This window comes from Ranitomeya variabilis, chromosome 7 (genome assembly GCF_051348905.1).
Source record: "Ranitomeya variabilis isolate aRanVar5 chromosome 7, aRanVar5.hap1, whole genome shotgun sequence".
NCBI lineage: Eukaryota > Metazoa > Chordata > Amphibia > Anura > Dendrobatidae > Ranitomeya > Ranitomeya variabilis.
In genome coordinates this window covers 6839285-6864152 of record NC_135238.1, presented here as the reverse complement: position 1 = coordinate 6864152, position 24868 = coordinate 6839285, and the positions used below count along the sequence as shown (strand labels likewise).

The 24868-nt window shown below is 45.6% G+C and overlaps 1 protein-coding gene across 1 annotated transcript; it reads left to right on the top strand.

Annotated features, from left to right (window-relative positions):
• The first annotated feature begins 709 nt into the window (after positions 1–709).
• Positions 710–24629, top strand: LOC143785092 (uncharacterized). The gene is made up of 4 exons (XM_077273765.1): positions 710–1100; positions 17672–17795; positions 23340–23413; positions 23820–24629. Exons 1-4 carry the CDS (start codon positions 788–790, stop codon positions 24200–24202), a joined length of 894 nt encoding a protein of 297 aa, XP_077129880.1. The 5' UTR covers positions 710–787; the 3' UTR covers positions 24203–24629.
• Positions 24630–24868: the final 239 nt, after the last annotated feature.

The window sequence follows — 24868 nt, the reverse complement described above, 5'->3', positions numbered from 1 at the left end:
TTAAGCATTAGGATTAAAGTTGGTGTTAGAGCTAGGTTTGGGGTGAAGGTGAGGGCTAACGCTAAAGTTAGCTAAGCACATGAGATGGATGTAAACCGAACAGTCATTCAGCAAACATCTATCTGTCCTACTTCCCCCAAACACGAGGGATCGGTTTAACCAAGAATTCATGTGTTCTTCTCTGGAACAGAGGAGAGAGCCAATGCCAGACACATGGCAGCAGATTATCTCCTCTTGATAAAACAAGCAGGTGTTGACATTGCCTCTGCTTGATCCTTTCCTTCCGCAACATCATCTGTCATGGGAGAGTTGGGAGGTCACGTTCTCAGATGGGACAAGCAAAGGTATTCGGCATTCCCACCTTGTTAATATAAAAAACTTGATAGTCCTTTATTAGTAATCCATATACTCCATTAGTAATCCATATTGTCAGACTGTCGACTGATCGCATTCATCCTACTTTCACCTAATCTGTATGGGGATCCAATGGTGAATACAAGGACGACTCTACTCAATATCCTAGTAAAGTAGGGCTCTAATGGTTAATATGTCCTCACGTATGTCCGGCTTTACAATTGCAGCCACCTTTGATTCAAAATAATAACATTGTTAAATGAGGCGTGGCGCGTAATTAGGGTTATAGGTTGTAAAGTAGGGCCATAAACAGTTATCACACACTTCACTTTCATTTCACTGAAACATTGCATTTGCCATCCAACACAGCTTTTCTTCACTTCACCCTCCTACATTGAAGAGGTCGAGACTGCGAGCATCTCCGGTGAGAACCATGCAGAGCATTCCTGAAATGACCGACTACATCAAGAACTTCAGTCTTAAGGACTGTAATAATAAGGGCTTCTCCCGAGTCCTCCTCCAGCTCTTTGGTTATTTGGGTCATGGGAAATCGTCCTTTATCAACACCTGTAAGTACGTCCTGGATGACACCGAGTTCAAGCCCTACGCAGACGTGAAGAATAATGATGGTGGTAACACCACGGAGAGGATCACCTACGAGCTCACCGACACACTCATTCTGGTGGACAACCGAGGCTGCTCCGTCATGAACGAATACGAGACTGGGGAAATATTTGCACAATTAGGTAAATATCTGCATTTAATATGTCTTCCTACTATCGTATCTGTCTACATATGATTATACAAGAATATTATGAAGGAGACACTATTACTAGAGATCATTTTAGAAGACTTTAATAGGTTATTCCAGTTCCCGTGAATTAACTTCTATCTACAAGATAAGTAATAATTCTTGGATCGGATTCAATTTCACTGGAATATCACTTAGTACATGTTTCTAATGTGCTGAAGTTTCTGTTGCGAGAATTATGTTCTCCTTAGGGTTGAGCGACTTTCATTTTTTTAAGATCGAGTAGGGTTTTGGGAAACCCGATTTTGTCCAGAGTCGAGTCGAGTGCAGTCGGCCGATTATCGCTAAAAGTCGGGGATCGACCGAAACACGAAACCCAATGCAAGTCAATGGGGAAGCATAGTCGGCAGTGAGTGGAGGCCAGGAAAACACCTACAGTGCCCATTTTAATGCCAAAAACATCCATTCTTGTTTCTGAAGCTTGCCAATCTTAATTAACTGTATAATAATAGTTGGGCATAGGGAATTGGGGGAAAGTTGTGGGGGGAGTAGGGCTGGCTCAAGTTTTTCGTGGGCCCAGGAAATGCGGACTACGTCACGGCGGTGTTGCAGGGAAAGGTAAGTATTTAAAAGTTGCAAGTGCTGTGATCCTGAGCAAGCAGGGGGGGCCCACTCGTTCGCATTGCCACTGGCACAGGGCCCCTCAAAGTACGGCGGTGTGTTTGCATGGCGGGGGCGCCTCCCACCAGCAGCGACACTTTTGCGTACTCTGAGGGGCCCTGTGCCAGTGACGTCGCCAACGAGTATGCCCCCCCACCTGATGAAGGAACCTGCACTTTCATCTGCACCTTCCTCTTTGTCCCTGTGTAAGGTGGTATAACATGCGGGAAGGGGAACCTTACTTTCAGCAGGGACAGATTCTGGCTGTGTAGAGTACAAGGGGAATGTAGTGGTCTAGGTCAATGTACCAGCAGACTCATTTAGCAGTGGCTGGGCAATGGGCAGGATGAGGAGGAAACAGATATAGGGCCAAAGAATAAAGTAGGCTACATGCAGTTCAAAATTGGTAACAGGACTAAACAGGCGGCATTGCTTTGTTCAGTGGAGTAGCAAACCCAAGAGCAGCAGACACTGTTTCAAGGGCCTAACCACACTAGTAGGCCAAATGCAGTTTAATATCTGATAGTATAGGGCGAAAGCCAGAATGTGGAAGCTCAGCTTTGTTCAGTTGAGGACAACACCAGGGAGGGGCAGACACCTTTAGTAGGCCGGAAAAGCCTATTGCATTTTTTAAAATGGTAATTTGGAGCAGAAGGTTGAAGCTCAGCTTTATTTAGTTGAGGGCAACACCAGGGAGGGGCAGAAGCCGTTAGTAGGCCCTAACCACCATTTTTTTTTTTTTTAAAACCACTTAATGAGAGCCGGAAGGTTGAAGCTCAGCTTTATTTAGTTGAGGACAACACCAGGGAGGGGCAGAAGCCGTTAGTAGGCCCTAACCACCATTTTTTTTTTAAAACCACTTAATGAGAGCCGGAAGGTTGAAGCTCAGCTTTATTTAGTTGAGGACAACACCAGGGAGGGGCAGAAGCCGTTAGTAGGCCCTAACCACCATTTTTTTTTTAAAACCACTTAATGAGAGCCGGAAGGTTGAAGCTCAGCTTTATTTAGTTGAGGACAACACCAGGGAGGGGCAGAAGCCGTTAGTAGGCCCTAACCACCATTTTTTTTTTAAAACCACTTAATGAGAGCCGGAAGGTTGAAGCTCAGCTTTATTTAGTTGAGGACAACACCAGGGAGGGGCAGAAGCCGTTAGTAGGCCCAAACCACCATTTTTTTTTTTTTTAAAACCACTTAATGAGAGCCGGAAGGTTGAAGCTCAGCTTTATTTAGTTGAGGACAACACCAGGGAGGGGCAGAAGCCGTTAGTAGGCCCTAACCACCATTTTTTTTTTAAAACCACTTAATGAGAGCCGGAAGGTTGAAGCTCAGCTTTATTTAGTTGAGGACAACACCAGGGAGGGGCAGAAGCCGTTAGTAGGCCCTAACCACCATTTTTTTTTTAAAACCACTTAATGAGAGCCGGAAGGTTGAAGCTCAGCTTTATTTAGTTGAGGACAACACCAGGGAGGGGCAGAAGCCGTTAGTAGGCCCTAACCACCATTTTTTTTTTAAAACCACTTAATGAGAGCCGGAAGGTTGAAGCTCAGCTTTATTTAGTTGAGGACAACACCAGGGAGGGGCAGAAGCCGTTAGTAGGCCCTAACCACCATTTTTTTTTTAAAACCACTTAATGAGAGCCGGAAGGTTGAAGCTCAGCTTTATTTAGTTGAGGACAACACCAGGGAGGGGCAGAAGCCGTTAGTAGGCCCTAACCACCATTTTTTTTTTAAAACCACTTAATGAGAGCCGGAAGGTTGAAGCTCAGCTTTATTTAGTTGAGGACAACACCAGGGAGGGGCAGAAGCCGTTAGTAGGCCCAAACCACCATTTTTTTTTTTTTTAAAACCACTTAATGAGAGCCGGAAGGTTGAAGCTCAGCTTTATTTAGTTGAGGACAACACCAGGGAGGGGCAGAAGCCGTTAGTAGGCCCTAACCACCATTTTTTTTTTAAAACCACTTAATGAGAGCCGGAAGGTTGAAGCTCAGCTTTATTTAGTTGAGGACAACACCAGGGAGGGGCAGAAGCCGTTAGTAGGCCCTAACCACCATTTTTTTTTTAAAACCACTTAATGAGAGCCGGAAGGTTGAAGCTCAGCTTTATTTAGTTGAGGACAACACCAGGGAGGGGCAGAAGCCGTTAGTAGGCCCTAACCACCATTTTTTTTTTAAAACCACTTAATGAGAGCCGGAAGGTTGAAGCTCAGCTTTATTTAGTTGAGGACAACACCAGGGAGGGGCAGAAGCCGTTAGTAGGCCCTAACCACCATTTTTTTTTTAAAACCACTTAATGAGAGCCGGAAGGTTGAAGCTCAGCTTTATTTAGTTGAGGACAACACCAGGGAGGGGCAGAAGCCGTTAGTAGGCCCTAACCACCATTTTTTTTTTAAAACCACTTAATGAGAGCCGGAAGGTTGAAGCTCAGCTTTATTTAGTTGAGGACAACACCAGGGAGGGGCAGAAGCCGTTAGTAGGCCCTAACCACCATTTTTTTTTTAAAACCACTTAATGAGAGCCGGAAGGTTGAAGCTCAGCTTTATTTAGTTGAGGACAACACCAGGGAGGGGCAGAAGCCGTTAGTAGGCCCTAACCACCATTTTTTTTTTAAAACCACTTAATGAGAGCCGGAAGGTTGAAGCTCAGCTTTATTTAGTTGAGGACAACACCAGGGAGGGGCAGAAGCCGTTAGTAGGCCCTAACCACCATTTTTTTTTTAAAACCACTTAATGAGAGCCGGAAGGTTGAAGCTCAGCTTTATTTAGTTGAGGACAACACCAGGGAGGGGCAGAAGCCGTTAGTAGGCCCTAACCACCATTTTTTTTTTAAAACCACTTAATGAGAGCCGGAAGGTTGAAGCTCAGCTTTATTTAGTTGAGGACAACACCAGGGAGGGGCAGAAGCCGTTAGTAGGCCCTAACCACCATTTTTTTTTTAAAACCACTTAATGAGAGCCGGAAGGTTGAAGCTCAGCTTTATTTAGTTGAGGACAACACCAGGGAGGGGCAGAAGCCGTTAGTAGGCCCTAACCACCATTTTTTTTTTAAAACCACTTAATGAGAGCCGGAAGGTTGAAGCTCAGCTTTATTTAGTTGAGGACAACACCAGGGAGGGGCAGAAGCCGTTAGTAGGCCCTAACCACCATTTTTTTTTTAAAACCACTTAATGAGAGCCGGAAGGTTGAAGCTCAGCTTTATTTAGTTGAGGACAACACCAGGGAGGGGCAGAAGCCGTTAGTAGGCCCTAACCACCATTTTTTTTTTTTAAACCACATAATGAGAGCCGGAAGGTTGAAGCTCAGCTTTATTTAGTTGAGGACAACACCAGGGAGGGGCAGAAGCCGTTAGTAGGCCCTAACCACCATTTTTTTTTTAAAACCACTTAATGAGAGCCGGAAGGTTGAAGCTCAGCTTTATTTAGTTGAGGACAACACCAGGGAGGGGCAGAAGCCGTTAGTAGGCCCTAACCACCATTTTTTTTTTAAAACCACTTAATGAGAGCCGGAAGGTTGAAGCTCAGCTTTATTTAGTTGAGGACAACACCAGGGAGGGGCAGAAGCCGTTAGTAGGCCCTAACCACCATTTTTTTTTTAAAACCACTTAATGAGAGCCGGAAGGTTGAAGCTCAGCTTTATTTAGTTGAGGACAACACCAGGGAGGGGCAGAAGCCGTTAGTAGGCCCTAACCACCATTTTTTTTTTAAAACCACTTAATGAGAGCCGGAAGGTTGAAGCTCAGCTTTATTTAGTTGAGGACAACACCAGGGAGGGGCAGAAGCCGTTAGTAGGCCCTAACCACCATTTTTTTTTTTTAAACCACATAATGAGAGCCGGAAGGTTGAAGCTCAGCTTTATTTAGTTGAGGACAACACCAGGGAGGGGCAGAAGCCGTTAGTAGGCCCTAACCACCATTTTTTTTTTTAAAACCACATAATGAGAGCCGGAAGGTTGAAGCTCAGCTTTATTTAGTTGAGGGCAACACCAGGGAGGGGCAGAAGCCGTTAGTAGGCCCTAACCAAAGTTGAAGGCCAAATGCAGTTTAATTTCTGATACTATAGGCCGAAAGCCAGAAGGTGGAAGTTCCGATTTAGACAGTGGAGGACAATTTGAATTAGGGACTGCAGACAGACTTAGTAGGCTGTCCCCTGTGGACCATGCATCCACCACATTAACCCATTGCGCCGTAATGGACACGTAATCTTCCGTGGCCATGCCTACAGGTCCATGCGTCTGTTGTCAGGTGCACCTTTGTACTCACAGATTGCCAGAGTGCATGGACAATGCGGTCTTCTACATGCTGGTGGAGGGTTGGGATGGCTTTTCTCGCAAAAGAAGTGTCGACTGGTTAGCTTGTAGCGTGGTACAGCGTAGTCCATCATGGCCTTATTAATAGTAAATAAAATATATAACTAGGCTCTATGAACTTTTAAATAGGTTCCAGGGGTACACGGGCAGCATTGGTGTGGTCAGTGGAGGAGTATTGCAAGTAGGGGCTGCAGACAGGCTATCAAAGGCCTAAAATAACAAACAGTAGGCAGTCATGGCAGTTTTACATCGGTTACATGGATACACAGGCAGGCACTCCAGGCAGCATTGTGCTCAGTGGAGGAGTATTGCAAGTAGGGGCCGCAGACAGGCTATCAAAGGCCTAAAATAACAAACAGTAGGCAGTCATGGCAGTTTTACATCGGTTACATGGATACACAGGCAGGCACTCCAGGCAGCATTGTGCTCAGTGGAGGAGTATTGCAAGTAGGGGCCGCAGACAGGCTATCAAAGGCCTAAAATAACAAACAGTAGGCAGTCATGGCAGTTTTACATCGGTTACATGGATACACAGGCAGGCACTCCAGGCAGCATTGTGCTCAGTGGAGGAGTATTGCAAGTAGGGGCCGCAGACAGGCTATCAAAGGCCTAAAATAACAAACAGTAGGCAGTCATGGCAGTTTTACATCGGTTACATGGATACACAGGCAGGCACTCCAGGCAGCATTGTGGTCAGTGGAGGAGTATTGCAAGTAGGGGCCGCAGACAGGCTATCAAAGGCCTAAAATAACAAACAGTAGGCAGTCATGGCAGTTTTACATCGGTTACATGGATACACAGGCAGCTAGGTGGTGAGTGGAGGAGTATTTAAAGTAAGGACCGCAGACAGGCTATCAAAGGCCTAACATAACAAACAATAGGCTCATGGCAGTTTTACAGCGGTTACATGGATACACGGGCAGGCAGCTTGGTGGTGAGTGGAGGAGTATTTAAAGTATGGACCGCAGACAGGCTTCGAAGGCCTAACACAATAAAATGGGCTGGCTGTAGGCACTTTAAAATTGGTTCCAGGGGTACACGGGCAGCAGTGGTCTGGTCAGTGGAGGCCTAGTGGAAGTATGGACCGCAGACAGGCTTCGAAGGCCTAACACAATAAAATGGGCTGGCTGTAGGCACTTTAAAATTGGTTCCAGGGGTACACGGGCAGCAGTGGTCTGGTCAGTGGAGGCCTAGTGGAAGTATGGACCGCAGACAGGCTTCGAAGGCCTAACACAATAAAATGGGCTGGCTGTAGGCACTTTAAAATTGGTTCCAGGGGTACACGGGCAGCAGTGGTCTGGTCAGTGGAGGACTAGTGGAAGTATGGACCGCAGACAGGCTTCGAAGGCCTAACACAATAAAATGGGCTGGCTGTAGGCACTTTAAAATTGGTTCCAGGGGTACACGGGCAGCAGTGGTCTGGTCAGTGGAGGCCTAGTGGAAGTATGGACCGCAGACAGGCTTCGAAGGCCTAACACAATAAAATGGGCTGACTGTAGGCACTTTAAAATTGGTTCCAGGGGTACACGGGCAGCAGTGGTCTGGTCAGTGGAGGACTAGTGGAAGTATGGACCGCAGACAGGCTTCGAAGGCCTAACACAATAAAATGGGCTGGCTGTAGGCACTTTAAAATTGGTTCCAGGGGTACACGGGCAGCAGTGGTCTGGTCAGTGGAGGACTAGTGGAAGGAGGGAGCGCAGAAAGGCTTCAAAGGCCTAACATAACAAACAATAGGCTCATGGCAGTTTTACAGCGGTTACATGGATACACGGGCAGGCAGCTTGGTGGTGGTGAGTGGAGGAGTATTTAAAGTAGGGACCGCAGACAGGCTATCAAAGGCCTAACATAAAAAAACAATAGGCTCATGGCAGTTTCACAGCGGTTACATGGATACACGGGCAGGCAGCTTGGTGGTGGTGAGTGGAGGAGTATTTAAAGTAGGGACCGCAGACAGGCTATCAAAGGCCTAACATAACAAACAATAGGCTCATGGCAGTTTTACAGCGGTTACATGGATACACGGGCAGGCAGCTTGGTGCTGAGTGGAGGAGTATTTAAAGTATGGACCGCAGACAGGCTTCGAAGGCCTAACACAATAAAATGGGCTGGCTGTAGGCACTTTAAAATTGGTTCCAGGGGTACACGGGCAGCAGTGGTCTGGTCAGTGGAGGCCTAGTGGAAGGAGGGACCGCAGACAGGCTTCGAAGGCCTAACACAATAAAATGGGCTGGCTGTAGGCACTTTAAAATTGGTTCCAGGGGTACACGGGCAGCAGTGGTCTGGTCAGTGGAGGCCTAGTGGAAGTATGGACCGCAGACAGGCTTCGAAGGCCTAACACAATAAAATGGGCTGGCTGTAGGCACTTTAAAATTGGTTCCAGGGGTACACGGGCAGCAGTGGTCTGGTCAGTGGAGGACTAGTGGAAGTATGGACCGCAGACAGGCTTCGAAGGCCTAACACAATAAAATGGGCTGGCTGTAGGCACTTTAAAATTGGTTCCAGGGGTACACGGGCAGCAGTGGTCTGGTCAGTGGAGGCCTAGTGGAAGTATGGACCGCAGACAGGCTTCGAAGGCCTAACACAATAAAATGGGCTGGCTGTAGGCACTTTAAAATTGGTTCCAGGGGTACACGGGCAGCAGTGGTCTGGTCAGTGGAGGACTAGTGGAAGTATGGACCGCAGACAGGCTTCGAAGGCCTAACACAATAAAATGGGCTGGCTGTAGGCACTTTAAAATTGGTTCCAGGGGTACACGGGCAGCAGTGGTCTGGTCAGTGGAGGCCTAGTGGAAGGAGGGACCGCAGACAGGCTTCGAAGGCCTAACACAATAAAATGGGCTGGCTGTAGGCACTTTAAAATTGGTTCCAGGGGTACACGGGCAGCAGTGGTCTGGTCAGTGGAGGCCTAGTGGAAGGAGGGACCGCAGACAGGCTTCGAAGGCCTAACACAATAAAATGGGCTGGCTGTAGGCACTTTAAAATTGGTTCCAGGGGTACACGGGCAGCAGTGGTCTGGTCAGTGGAGGCCTAGTGGAAGTATGGACCGCAGACAGGCTTCGAAGGCCTAACACAATAAAATGGGCTGGCTGTAGGCACTTTAAAATTGGTTCCAGGGGTACACGGGCAGCAGTGGTCTGGTCAGTGGAGGACTAGTGGAAGTATGGACCGCAGACAGGCTTCGAAGGCCTAACACAATAAAATGGGCTGGCTGTAGGCACTTTAAAATTGGTTCCAGGGGTACACGGGCAGCAGTGGTCTGGTCAGTGGAGGCCTAGTGGAAGGAGGGACCGCAGACAGGCTTCGAAGGCCTAACACAATAAAATGGGCTGGCTGTAGGCACTTTAAAATTGGTTCCAGGGGTACACGGGCAGCAGTGGTCTGGTCAGTGGAGGACTAGTGGAAGGAGGGAGCGCAGAAAGGCTTCAAAGGCCTAAAATAACAAACAATAGGCTCATGGCAGTTTTACAGCGGTTACATGGATACACGGGCAGGCAGCTTGGTGGTCAGTGGAGGAGTAGGGACCGCAGACAGGCTATCAAAGGCCTAAAATAACAAACAATAGGCTCATGGCAGTTTTACAGCGGTTACATGGATACACGGGCAGGCAGCTTGGTGCTGAGTGGAGGAGTAGTGCAAGGAGTGTCTGTCCCAGTACTCCCAAAATATAAATAGATGTTAATGTCTCGCAAAACAACCAAAACAAAAAAAAAGATGGCATACTTAGGTACAGGGGTGGGCTCATCTGCTGTGTTTCTGACATAGTAATTTGGCAGTAACTATTTAATGGTGCCAATATAGGACACAGACACAGACTACTTTAAGTTGCATCATAGATGTCTACAAATTTGTATTGTCAGTGCCAGACATTGAATGATGTCAGCGAATAGACTAAAGATTGGTGGAGCTGTGCGACATAATTTTGCACGTAGTAGAGCCCAGTTTGAGCTGGGGTAGGGGGGAACTCTCTTGAGGCCGGCGGGACCGCCCCAGGGCCACTCATGTTACAACGGTGTGTCTGACGTTGGGTGCGCACCACCACCGCCAGAGACACTACATTGTACTATGAGGGACCCAGTAGCAATGCCGTCAACCAAAAGCGAGCACACCCACCTCTTCAGACAAACAGCAGTCTCACGGGTGCTTGCGCCAAGTCGCGATACCACGGCCCCGTGTGGGGAGTTTGGCCATTTAGGGAGGTGTAAACATGTCGTATGCTGTACAATCTGCAGCAGCAAATTAGACATTAGAAAAGTAATTCACAGGCAAGAGCTTTTCATAGGAAAGCTAGGTGTCGGCCGGGCAAGGTGGGGCAAAAGATTTTGAAATCCAGTTGTGGTTCATTTTAATGAATGTTAGATCGTCAACATTTTGGGTAGCCAGACGAGTCCTTTTTTCGGTTAATATTGACCCTGCAGCACTGAATACTCTTTCTGATAGGACACTTGCTGCCGGGCAAGCAAGCTCCTGCAATGCATATTCTGCCAATTCTGGCCAGGTGTCTAATTTGGAGGCCCAGTAATCAAATGGGAATGACGGTTGAGGGAGAACATCGATAAGGGATGAAAAATAGTTAGTAACCATACTGGACAAATGTTGTCTCCTGTCACTTTCAATTGATGCAGCAGTACCTGTCCTGTCTGCGGTCATAGCAAAATCACTCCACAACCTGGTCAGAAAACCCCTCTGTCCAACGCCACTTCTGATGTGTGCACCCCTAACACTCCTAGTCTGCTGCCCCCTGGAGCTCGTGTGAGAACGATCACGTGCGCTGTGTGCTGGGAATGCCTGAAGCAAACGGTCAACAAGAGTTGATTGTTTGGTTGCTAATATTAGTTCCAAGTTCTCATGTGGCATAATATTTTGCAATTTGCCTTTATAGCGTGGATCAAGGAGGCAGGCCAACCAGTAATCGTCATCGTTCATCATTTTCGTAATGCGTGTGTCCCTTTGTAGGATACGTAAGGCATAATCCGCCATGTGGGCCAAAGTTCCACTTGTCAAATCTCCGGTTGTGATTGGTTGAGGGGCAGTTGCAGGCAAATCTACGTCACTTGTGTCCCTCAAAAAACCAGAACCCGGCCGTGACACGCAACCAATTTCCTGTGCCCCCGTGAAAGTTTCCGCATTAAAAATATACTCATCCCCATCATCCTCCTCGTCCTCCACCTCCTCTTCGCCCGCTACCTCGTCCTGTACACTGCCCTGACCAGACAATGGCTGACTGTCATCAAGGCTTCCCTCTTCCTCTGGTGCAGACGCCTGCTCCTTTATGTGCGTCAAACTTTGCATCAGCAGACGCATTAGGGGGATGCTCATGCTTATTACGGCGTTGTCTGCACTAACCAGCCGTGTGCATTCCTCAAAACACTGAAGGACTTGACACATGTCTTGTATCTTCGACCACTGCACACCTGACAACTCCATGTCTGCCATCCTACTGCCTGCCCGTGTATCCTCCCACAAATAAATAACAGCACGCCTCTGTTCGCACAGTCTCTGAAGCATGTGCAGTGTTGAGTTCCACCTTGTTGCAACGTCTATGATTAGGCGATGCTGGGGAAGGTTCAAAGACCGCTGATAGGTCTGCATACGGCTGGCGTGTACAGGCGAACGTCGGATATGTGAGCAAAGTGCACGCACTTTGAGGAGCAGGTCGGAGAACCCAGGATAAGTTTTCAATAAGCACTGCACCACCAGGTTTAAGGTGTGAGCCAGGCAAGGAATGTGTTTCAGTTGGGAAAGGGAGATGGCAGCCATGAAATTCCTTCCGTTATCACTCACTACCTTGCCTGCCTCAAGATCTACTGTGCCCAGCCACGACTGCGTTTCTTGTTGCAAGAACTCGGACAGAACTTCCGCGGTGTGTCTGTTGTCGCCCAAACACTTCATAGCCAATACAGCCTGCTGACGCTTGGCAGTAGCTGGCCCATAATGGGACAACTGGTGTGCAACAGTGTCATCTGCCGATGGAGTGGTTGGCCGACTGCGTTCTGTGGAAGAGCTGTAGCTTCTGCAGGAGGACGAGGAGGAGGAGGAGGGGGTGCGAACGCCTACAGCCAACTGTTTCCTAGACCGTGGGCTAGGCACAACTGTCCCTAAATTGATGTCGCCTGTGGACCCTGCATCCACCACATTCACCCAGTGTGCCGTGATGGACACATAACGTCCCTGGCCATGCCTACTGGTCCATGCATCTGTAGTCAGGTGCACCTTTGTACTCACAGATTGCCTGAGTGCATGGACGATGCGCTGTTTAACATGCTGGTGCAGGGCTGGGATGGCTTTTCTGGAAAAAAAGTGTCGACTGGGTAGCTCGTATCGTGGTTCAGCGTACTCCATCAGGGCTTTGAAAGCTTCGCTTTCAACTAACCGGTAGGGCATCATCTCTAACGAGATTAGTCTAGCTATGTGGGCGTTAAAACCCTGTGTACGCGGATGCGAGGATAAGTACTTCCTTTTTCTAACCAGAGTCTCATGTAGGGTGAGCTGGACTGGAGAGCTGTAGATCGTGGAACTTTCGGGTGTGCCGGTGGACATGGCAGACTGAGAGACGGTTGGAGACGGTATTGTTTCCGCCGGTGCCCTACATGCAATATTTCCTCCTACAAAACTGGTGATTCCCTGACCCTGACTGCTTTTGGCTGGCAAAGAAACCTGCACAGATACTGCCGGTGGTGCGGAAAATGGTGGCCTTACAGTGACGGAAGGGATGTTGCGTTGCTGACTAGCTTCATTGGCCGAGGGTGCTACAACCTTGAGGGACGTTTGGTAGTTAGTCCAGGCTTGAGAATGCATGGTGGTTAAGTGTCTATGCATGCAACTAGTATTTAGACTTTTCAGATTCTGACCTCTGCTTAAGCTAGTTGAACATTTTTGACAGATGACTTTGCGCTGATCAGTTGGATGTTGTTTAAAAAAATGCCAGACTGCACTCTTCCTAGACTCTGATCCCTTTTCAGGGATTGCAGACTGAGCTTTAACCGGATGGCAACGCTGTGCTCCAACAGGTTTTGGCTTTGACACGCGTTTTGGTCCAGATACGGGCCCGGCAGATGGAACCTGTTGCGATGTTGATGCCTGCTGCGGCCCCTCCTCCACCTCCGCTTCTGAACTACTGCCGCCTGCACCCTGTTCCCCCAATGGCTGCCAATCGGGGTCAATAACTGGGTCATCTATTACCTCCTCTTCGAGCTCGTGTGCAACTTCGTCTGTGTCACTGTGTCGGTCGGTGGTATAGCGTTCGTGGCGGGGCAACATAGTCTCATCAGGGTCTGATTGTGGATCTGTACCCTGAGAGGGCAATGTGGTGGTCTGAGTCAAAGGAGCAGCATAGTACTCTGGCTGTGGCTGTGCATCAGTGCACTCCATGTCAGAATATACTTGTAATGGGCATGGCCTGTTAAATGTTTCACTTTCTAAGCCAGGGACGGTATGTGTAAAGAGCTCCATGGAGTGACCCGTTGTGTCGCCTGCTGCATCCTTCTCTCTTGTTGTAGTTTTTGCTGAGGAGGACAAGGAAGCGACTTGTCCCTGACCGTGAACATCCACAAGCGACGCGCTGCTTTTACATTTACCAGTTTCGGAAGAGGAGGCAAAAGAGCTAGAGGCTGAGTCTGCAATGTAAGCCAAAACTTGCTGTTGCTGCTCCGCCTTTAAAAGCGGTTTTCCTACTCCCAGAAAAGAGAGCGTTCGAGGCCTTGTGTAGCCTGACGACGAAACTGGCTCCACAGCTCCAGACTTAGGTGGAATATTTTTATCCCCACGACCACCTGATGCTCCACTACCACTACCATCATTACCAGCTGACAATGAACGCCCACGACGACCTCTTGCACCAGACTTCCTCATTGTTTTAAAATCTTAACCAAAGTAACTTTATTTGTTGCTATCAAACAACTTACACGGTGAGCTATAACTTCAGTATGATTTCAATATCCCTTAACAGGTTGGTGAGACCACAAGGAAAATCAGGCACAATGTTACACACTCTGTTTTCTGTGGCACAAAATCACAGAGATGACACACACGCAGGACTGTCACTCAAGCACTAATGTCAATATTAATCTCCCACCTAATTTATTTATTTTTTTTTCTCAGGGAGACTTTAGAAACCAAATAATATTAAAAAAAAAAAAAAAAAAGGCTTTCTATGGCCCACAATTAGAGAGAGAGAGGTGGCACAACCAGGAGTCAAGACTGGCGCACAAGCTGAAAGGGCAATATTACTCTCCCACTGTTTTTTATGTTTTTTTTGTTTTTTTCAGGGAGACTTTAGAAACCAAATAATATTAAAAAAACCAAAAAAAAAAAAGGCTTTCTATGGCCCACTGAATGAGAGGGAGAGAGGTGGCACACCCAGGAGTCAAGACTGGCACACAAGCTGAAAGGGCAATATTACTCTCCCACTGTTTTTTTATGTATTTTTTGTTTTTTCAGGGAGACTTTAGAAACCCAATAATATTTTAAAAAAAAAAAAAGGCTTTCTATGGCCCACAATTAGAGAGAGAGAGGTGGCACAACCAGGAGTCAAGACTGGCGCACAAGCTGAAAGGGCAATATTACTCTCCCACTGTTTTTTATGTTTTTTTTGTTTTTTTCAGGGAGACTTTAGAAACCAAATAATATTAAAAAAACCAAAAAAAAAAAAGGCTTTCTATGGCCCACTGAATGAGAGGGAGAGAGGTGGCACACCCAGGAGTCAAGACTGGCACACAAGCTGAAAGGGCAATATTACTCTCCCACTGTTTTTTTATGTATTTTTTGTTTTTTTCAGGGAGACTTTAGAAACCCAATAATATTTAAAAAAAAAAATAAATAGGCTTTCTATGGCCCACTGAATGAGAGGGAGAGAGGTGGCACACCCAGGAGTCAAGACTGGCACACAAGCTGAAAGGGCAATATTACTCTCCCACTGTTTTTTTAGGTTTTTTTTGTTTTTTCAGGGAGACTTTAGAAACCCAATAATATTTAAAAAAAAAAATAAATAGGCTTTCTATGGCCCACTGAATGAAAGGGAGAGAGGTGGCACACCCAGGAGTCAAGACTGGCACACAAGCTGAAAGGGCAATATTACTCTCCCACTGTTTTTTTATGTATTTTTTGTTTTTTTCAGGGAGACTTTAGAAACCCAATAATATTTTAAAAAAAAAATAAATAGGCTTTCTATGGCCCACTGAATGAGAGGGAGAGAGGTGGCACACCCAGGAGTCAAGACTGGCACACAAGCTGAAAGGGCAATATTACTCTCCCACTGTTTTTTTAGGTTTTTTTTTTTTTTTCAGGGAGAATTAGAAACCAAATAATATTAAAAAAAAAAAAAATAGGCTTTCTATGGCCCACTGAATGAAAGGGAGAGAGGTGGCACACCCAGGAGTCAAGACTGGCACACAAGCTGAAAGGGCAATATTACTCTCCCACTGTTTTTTTATGTATTTTTTGTTTTTTCAGGGAGACTTTAGAAACCCAATAATATTTAAAAAAAAAAATAAATAGGCTTTCTATGGCCCACTGAATGAGAGGGAGAGAGGTGGCACACCCAGGAGTCAAGACTGGCACACAAGCTGAAAGGGCAATATTACTCTCCCACTGTTTTTTTAGGTTTTTTTTGTTTTTTCAGGGAGACTTTAGAAACCCAATAATATTTAAAAAAAAAAATAAATAGGCTTTCTATGGCCCACTGAATGAAAGGGAGAGAGGTGGCACACCCAGGAGTCAAGACTGGCACACAAGCTGAAAGGGCAATATTACTCTCCCACTGTTTTTTTATGTATTTTTTGTTTTTTTCAGGGAGACTTTAGAAACCCAATAATATTTTAAAAAAAAAATAAATAGGCTTTCTATGGCCCACTGAATGAGAGGGAGAGAGGTGGCACACCCAGGAGTCAAGACTGGCACACAAGCTGAAAGGGCAATATTACTCTCCCACTGTTTTTTTAGGTTTTTTTTTTTTTTTCAGGGAGAATTAGAAACCAAATAATATTAAAAAAAAAAAAAAAGGCTTTCTATGGCCCACAATTAGAGAGAGAGAGGTGGCACAACCAGGAGTCAAGACTGGCGCACAAGCTGAAAGGGCAATATTACTCTCCCACTGTTTTTTATGTTTTTTTTGTTTTTTTCAGGGAGACTTTAGAAACCAAATAATATTAAAAAAAGCAAAAAAAAAAAAGGCTTTCTATGGCCCACTGAATGAGAGGGAGAGAGGTGGCACACCCAGGAGTCAAGACTGGCACACAAGCTGAAAGGGCAATATTACTCTCCCACTGTTTTTTTATGTATTTTTTGTTTTTTTCAGGGAGACTTTAGAAACCCAATAATATTTAAAAAAAAAAATAAATAGGCTTTCTATGGCCCACTGAATGAGAGGGAGAGAGGTGGCACACCCAGGAGTCAAGACTGGCACACAAGCTGAAAGGGCAATATTACTCTCCCACTGTTTTTTTAGGTTTTTTTTTTTTTTCAGGGAGACTTTTGAAACCAAATAATATTAAAAAAAAAAAAAAAAAAAAAATATAGGCTTGCTATAGCCCACTGAATGAGAGATAGCGCACACACAGCAGTGGCACACAAGCCCTGACTGAGGCCAATATTTTTCTCCCACTGATTGATGTAGTGTTTCTGTGTTGAGGTAGATTTTAGAACACAAATCACGGAAAAAATAAATAGGCTTTCTATGGCCCACTCAGTGAGAGATGGCACACACAGGGATGGCACTGTAGCAGAAATGCCAATCTTAATCTCCCACAAAAAAAAAACAAAAAAAAAAAAAAAACTGTCCTACAATTACTATCTCCCTGCAGTAATGTAAGCCAGGTATGGCAGGCAGCAATAGGAGTGGACTGATGCACAAATTAAATAAAAAGTGTGGACAAACAAAAAAGATAGCTGTGCAGAAAGGAAGGAACAAGAGGATATGTGCTTTGAAAAAAGCAGTTGGTTTCCACAGTGGCGTACACACAGCAATACAGCTATCACGGAGCCTTCTAGGGCAGCCCAATGAGCTACAGCGCTGAGGGGAAAAAAAAAAAAAAATAGCTTCCACTGTTCCTGCACACCGAAGGTGGTGTTGGACAGTGGAAATCGCTGCAGCACAAGCGGTTTGGTGGTTAGTGGACCCTGCCTAACGCTCTCCCTGCTTCTGATGAAGCGGCAGCAACCTGTCCCTAAGCTCAGATCAGCAGCAGTAAGATGGCGGTCGGCGGGAACGCCCCTTTATAGCCCCTGTGACGCCGCAGACAGCAAGCCAATCACTGCAATGCCCTTCTCTAAGATGGTGGGGACCAGGATCTATGTCATCACGCTGCCCACACTCTGCGTTCACCTTCATTGGCTGAGAAATGGCGCTTTTCGCGTCATTGAAACGCGACTTTGGCGCGAAAGTCGCGTACCGCATGGCCGACAAGCACAGGGGTCGGATCGGGTTTCATGAGACGCCGACTTAGCCAAAAGTCGGCGACTTTTGAAAATGATCGACCCGTTTCGCTCAACCCTAGTTCTCCTCTATGGCCATCATGTATTGCTCCATCCTAAACCTGCAGGTGGTCCATAACAATCCACTTTTGCCCCCGGCCTTTTCTTTCTAAATCGTTTTCTTTTCCTTTTTTTTCTTTCAGGTAATTTGCTGCCACTCAATAAACAAGTAGCGTGGAGTAAGGGCATCGGACTGGTGGACAGAATCGTCCAGGCAGAGCGCTATGTGAAGACATCAGACTTCATATATCCTATATTTGTCTACAGGTCAGTGGATGATATAAGAACCAACTAAATTACTAAGAATACAATACAAATACTGAACAGCTGTGAGAACAGAATAAAGAGAGAAAACAACACGAACAAAGCAGACGATACAAGGGGCCAAATAAAAAGACAAAATGCTGAATTATATACAAAAACCTCACCTTCATATACCAAAAACAGCAAATTATTGTACCTAGAACAGCAGCACAATATATAGAAACCTGCTCAATACTGTAATATGCACAGAACTGCACCATACTGAACCTAGAACCACATCATAATATACTGTACACATATCTGCACCATACTTTACCTAGAAACACACCAAGATATACAGAGTACCCATTATATCACCAGTATTAAATTAGGGTGAACAACAATGTGAGAAGCATCTTCTTACCTCAGCACAACGTGTATTTCCTGTAATAGACCAGGTAGACAGTGTGGACAACAGTGTGAGCAGCCTCTTCTTACCTCAGCACAACGTGTATTTCCTGTAATAGACCAGGTAGACAGGGTGGACAGCAGTGTGAGCAGCCTCTTCTTACCTCAGCACCCCTGGTATCTCCAGTATTAGATCAGATAGACAGGGTGGACATCAGTGTGAGCAGCCTCTTCTTACCTCAGCTCCCCTGGTATCTCCAGTATTAGATCAGATAGGCAGGGCCGGACAGCAGTGTGAGCAGCCTCTTCTTACCTCAGCTCCCCTGGTATCTCCAGTATTAGATCAGATAGACAGGGTGGACATCAGTGTGAGCAGCCTCTTCTTACCTCAGCACCCCTGGTATCTCCAGTATTAGATCAGATAGACAGGGTGGACAGCAGTGTGAGCAGCCTCTTCTTACCTCAGCTCCCCTGGTATCTCCAGTATTAGATCAGATAGACAGGGTGGACATCAGTGTGAGCAACCTCTTCTTACCTCAGCACCCCTGGTATCTCCAGTATTAGATCAGATAGACAGGGTGGACATCAGTGTGAGCAGCCTCTTCTTACCTCAGTACCGTGGTATCTCCAGTATTAGATCAGATAGACAGGGTGGACATCAGTGTGAGCAGCCTCTTCTTACCTCAGCGCCCCTGGTATCTCCAGCATTAGATCAGATAGACAGGGTGGACATCAGTGTGAGCAGCATCTTCTTACCTCAGCACTCCTGGTATCTCCAGTATTAGATCAGATAGACAGGGTGGACAGCAGTGTGAGCAGCCTCTTCTTACCTCAGCTCCCCTGGTATCTCCAGTATTAGATCATATAGACAGGGTGGACAGCAGTGTGAGCAGCCTCTTCTTACCTCAGCACTACTGGTATTTGAAGTAGTAGATAATAGATCAGATCGATAGAATTACCAGTAGTGTGAGCAGTCTCTTCTTAACACAGCATCACTGATATCTACAGTAATAGACTAGATAGACAGGGTGGAAAGTAGTGTAAGCAGCCTCTTTGTACCTCATCCCTCCTGGTATCTCCAGTATTAGATCAAATATACATGGGGGACATCAGTGTAAGCAGCCTCTTCTTACCACAGCATCACTGGTATCTCCAGTATTAGATCAGTTAAACATGGGGAACAGCAGTATGAGCAGCCTCTTCTTAACCCAGCACTACTGGTATCTCCACAGCTGCATGTATTGCTACTGTGTGACAGTCATGACACATGCATGGAGAGCCTATTTGTTGGGCTCTCCATGCATGTGTTGTGGCTGTCACACAGCAGCGACACATGCAACTGCGGCGCTGAACAGCTGATCAGCCGGCGCGATCCAGGAAACTATAGCTTGCCGAATAAGCACTGACCCGATGAAATTCGCTCATCTCTATTCACAATTTAATTTATAAACACCTAAACAAGGGTCTTGGCATTTGGAAGTGCTGGTAATGCGACAAAGTAAACCATCCTACTGACCCTATCTACCACCATTATAACTGCAGTCTTGCCTGCAGATACCAGTAGGTCAGTGATAAAATCCATGGACAAGTGTGTCCATGGCCTGCTAGGAATAGGTAGTGGAAGAAGAGTACCAGATTGACGGGTATGCAATACTTTAGAATGTGCACAGATACCACAAGCAGATACGTGTTCAACTACATCCTGAGTGTGAGTAACCTCTACTGATCTCAGCATCTCTGGTATCTCCACCACTAGTTCAGATAGACAGGGTGGACAGCCATGTGAGTGGCCTCCTCTTACCTCAACACTCCTGTTATCTCCAATATTAGATCATATAGACAGGGAGGACAGCAGTGTGAGCAGTCTCTTCTCCACTCAGCCCATCTGTTATCTCTAGTATTAGATTGGATAGACATGATGGACAGCATTGTGAACTGCCTCTTCTACCTAAGCTTCCTGGGTATCTCCAGCATTAGATTAGATAGGGTGGAAATCAGTGTGAGCAGCCTCTACATATCTCAGCACTTCTGGTATCTCCAACAGTAGATTAGATAAACTGGATGGACAGCAGTGTGAGCAGCCTCTTCTTACCTCAGCATCTCTCGTATCTCCAGTATTAGATCACATAAACAGGGTAGACAGCAGTGCGAACAATATCTTCTTAACTCAGCCCCATGTGTATCTCTACTGTAGTATTAGATCACAAAGACAGCAGCGTAAGCAACATTTTCTTACCTCAGCCCCTGGGTATCTCCAGTATTAGACTAGATAAACTGAGTGGACAGCAGTGTAAGCAGCCTCTCCTTAACTCTGCACCTCTGGTATCTCCAGTATTAGACCAGATAAATTGAGTGGACAGTAGTGTGAGCAGCCTCTTCTTACCTCAACATCTCTGGCATCTCCAGTATTAGACCAGATAAACTGAGTGGACAACAGTGTAAGCAGCCTCTTATTACCTCAGCATTTCTGGCATCTCCAGTATTAGACCAGATAAACTGAATGGACAGCAGTGTAAGCAACCTCTCCTTAACTCAGCACCTCTGGTATCTTCAGTCTTAGACCAGATAAACATAGTAGACAGCAGTGTGAGCAGTTGCTTCTTACCTCAGCACCTCTGGTATCTCCAGTATTAGACCATATAAACTGAGTGGACAGCTATGTGAGCAGCCTCTTCTTACCTCAGCACCTCTGGTATCTCCATTATGAGACCAGATAAACTAAGTGGACAGCTATGTGAGCAGCCTCTTCTTATCTCAACACCTCTGGTATCTCCAGTAGTAGATCAGATAAACTGAGTGGACAGCAGTGTGAGCAGCCTCTTCTTCTCTCAGCACCTCTGTTATCTCCAGTATTAGACCAGATAAACTGGGTGGACAGCAGTGTGAACAGCCTCTTCTTATCTCAGTGCCTCTAGTATCTCCAGTAATTGACCAGATAAACTGAGTGGAAATCAGTGTAAGCAGTCTCTTCTTGCCCTAGCACCTCTGGTATCTCCAGTATCCGACCAGCTAAACTGTGTGGACAGCAGTGTGAGCAGCCTCTTCTTATCTCAGCACCTCTGGTATATCCAGTATGAGACCAGATAAACTGAGTGGACAGCTATGTGAGCAGCCTCTTCTTACCTCAGCACCTCTAGTATCTCCAGTAGTAGACCAGATAAACTGAGTAGAGAGCAGCATCTCTGGTATCTCCAGTATCAGACCAGATAAACTGAGTGGATAGCAGTGTGAGCAGCCTCTTCTTATCTCAGCACCTCTGGTATCTCCAGTGTTAGAACTGATAAACTGAGTAGACAGCTATGTGAGCAGCCTCTTCTTATCTCAGCACCTCTGGTACCTCCAGTTTTTGACCAGAAAAACTGAGTGGGCAGCTATGTGAGCAGCCTCTTCTTATCTCAGCACCTCTGGTATATCCAGCATGAGACCAGATTAACTGAGTGGACAGCTATGTGAGCATCCTCTTCTTACCTCAGCACCTCTAGTATCTCCAGTAGTAGACCAGATAAACTGAGTAGACAGCAGCATCTCTGGTATCCCCTGTATTAGAACAGATAAACTGGATAGTAGTGTGAGCAGCCTCTTCTTACCCTAGCACCTCTGATATCTCCAGTATTAGACCAGATAAACTGAGTGGACAGAAGTGTAAGCAGCCTCTTCTTACCTCAGCAACTCTGGTATCTCCAGTATTAGACCAGATAAACTGAGCAGACAGCTATGTGGGCAGCCTCTTCTTATCTCAGCACCTCTAGTATCTCCAGTATGAGACCAGATAAACTGAGTGGACAGCTATATGAGCAGCCTCTTCTTACCTAAACACATCTGGTATCTTCAGTATTAGACCAGATAAACTGAGTGGATAGTAGTGTGAGCAGCCTCTTCTTACCTCAGCACCTCTGTTATCTACAGTATTAGACCAAATAAACTGAGTGGACAGCAGAGTGAACAGCCTCTTCTTATCTCAGTGCCTCTAGTATCTCCAGTATTAGACCAGATAAACTGAGTGGACATCAGTGTGAGCAGCCTCATCTCCAGTGTTAGAACTGATAAACTGAGTGGACAGCAGTGTGAGCAGCCTCTTCTTATCTCAGCACCTCTAGTATCTCCAGTATGAGAGCAGATAAACTGAGTGGACAGCTATGTGAGCAGCCTCTTCTTACCTAAACACCTCTGGTATCTTCAGTATTAGACCAGATAAACTGAGTGGACAGCAGTGAGAGCAGCCTCTTCTCATCTCAGCAGCTCTGGTATCTCCAGTGTTAGAACTGATAAACTGAGTGGACAGCAGGTGAGCAGTCTTGTCTTACCTCAGCTTTTGTTTTATCTTCTTAGATGACAATAAGTACCCTGGGAGCTCATCTTTCTTCATGTGGAGGCTGTTAGCACAGCTTCCTAGTGACCCTGCTCACAGGCATCTCTCCTATTAACATTTTGGGATTATAAGACAGATGTTTGCTAGTGTAGCAAGAAACCATTTAATGTTCTTCATAAAGAAAATTAGTGTGATGTGCTAATTAAACATATTGATGAATTTCTTTTTAACCCCTTTTCGACATTGGGTGAAATAGTACGCTGATGTTTGACTCCCTCCATTTGATGTGGGCACTGAGCCCACATCTTTTCCGACACATGTCAGCTTTTTTGAACAACAGACATGTGCCTCTAACAGCCGCAGGTGGAATCGTGATCCACCCATGGCTGTTAACTAGTTAAATGCCGATGTCAATCTCTGACAGTGGCATTTAACCTGTGCTTGCGGCAAGCATGCCGGAAATCCCCCCCATCGTTGATCGGGGGGCACCGATGGGTTGGTATGACAACCAGAGTTCTCCATCAGACCTTTATGGTTGTCACTGCCGGATTGCTATGAGCGGTGCCCGGTGGCTGGTGCTCTTTGCAAGTGAGCAATTCTGCTGCACACAGGTGATCTGATCATCACCTGTATATAGCAGAGCCGATCGGATTATGGCATCTTCTAGTCTCCTATGGAGACTATTGAAGCATGCCAAAAGTATAGGTACGAAGAGGCTGCTTACACTACTGTCCACCCTGTCTATCCCCTCCCTCTGAAACCCTCTAAGTTAATGCCATTAATAGTGTAGGCAAAGCCTCTGTAGGACTTTTTATTAGTAATAATAAGTTTAAAAAATGTCACATTTCCAGTGTAAAAAAAGGACTTTCATCTGATGAAGCACTCGAAATAAAGGCGCTCCTGACCACGGCCAGAAACCTAACAGGTAACCGTAGAGCTGGACTGCCCAGTATTTATGGGATTTCTTCTATTTCGCCTTGATTCTCTCATCCAATGATTTTGATTTTCAAACAAAACAGTATATCCAGAGTTATGTAAGGCTGTAGGCCAGGTCTAATCTCAGGATCTTATGACTTTCCTTCTTTGGTGCTTTTTCAAAATTGTCTCTAAAGTTATACTTCAAAATCCTCCATACTTTATTGTCTTCTTTCTTCTTCCCTGTGGTTTTCATAATGAATTCCTGAAATAATCAGTGATAGAAGAATCCAACGTAAGGTTTTATAAACTGATTATAATTTTCTTTTCGACATTTTTCACTTTTTCTCCACCATGATTTCTGCAGGACGTAGAGCTCCTCGTACATACTCAGCAGAACATTTCTTCTTTTGCAGGAATTTTCCCTTTAGTCGTTCTCACCCATAAGACCAACCCAAACCAGAGAGACGTTCGGGCCAAGTTTGAGGACATGGATGTGGAGAGGATCTTTGCTCTTGAGAACTTCACCCCTGAAGATCACATAAAGACAAGAGGAAAACATGAAGATGTTCTGAAGCTCTACATTGAAGTCATTAAAGACATTGAATTCCGATTGGAAAGATTTTCTTCCCCAGAGGATGAAAGAGAAAAGAGGAAACAATTTATACTCAAATTTGTGTATGAAAGAGAATTAAGAAAGAAGGAAGAAGAAATGCAGAAAAAGCATAGCGAGGAAATGAGGCGCAAAGAGACGAGTAATCAGCCGAAAGCCTCAGAAAATAGATGCGCTTTACAATAAATAAGAAGAGATTACAAGTTCACCCCACATGCCCATTATATCATATCCTATTGTTTTGTGTTTGCAGCTCCAATGCAGAATTATGCATCTCTTTGGTAACAGACTGCTGTCTGTGTTTTTCCCTAAAAAGTTTATGCATCAAATTATGCAATCACAACTTGCTGCGTTTCTTGCTTTATTTTTGCTTTTTAATGAATTTTCATTTTTTATGTTTTTTTATTTGATTGATTTTTTTAAAATGTATTTTTATTTTATTGCACAGATAAAACATGCAACTGCGATTTCACATGCATTTTTTTCAGGCTCCCAATAAATGATGAAAAAGCAAAAAAAGTGCAGAGTTCCACAACATCTTAAACCACACTCTGGCACTTTTGCATTTTACTGTCCTGTCCTCTGCTCCTTCCAGTGTGTTTTTTTCATCTTCATTCAGTGCACACTGTCCTCTTCTGGCATCTTTTCTTTACACTTTGGCTTCCGGTTCTGATGTTACGTGATGTGGGTCATCCAATTTTTTATATAGATATATTCCACAAAGGCGCACAGTGAAATTGTCCGAAGCTGCGGGGATGGTCGGACAAGAGAGCGACAGGCTGAGCATGACTTTATTTACCTGTGTAACTGTTCTTTTACGCTCTACAAGTCAGTAAAGAAGTGGCACAATGT

Coding starts and splice junctions, on each gene's coding strand:
- LOC143785092 (XM_077273765.1), top strand. CDS start 788: ATGCAGAGCATTCCTGAAATGACCGACTACATCAAGAACTTCAGTCTT. Junction 1,101..17,671: donor GGAAATATTTGCACAATTAG/GTAAATATCTGC, acceptor TTTTTCTTTCAG/GTAATTTGCTGCCACTCAAT. Junction 17,796..23,339: donor TATCCTATATTTGTCTACAG/GTCAGTGGATGA, acceptor TCACATTTCCAG/TGTAAAAAAAGGACTTTCAT.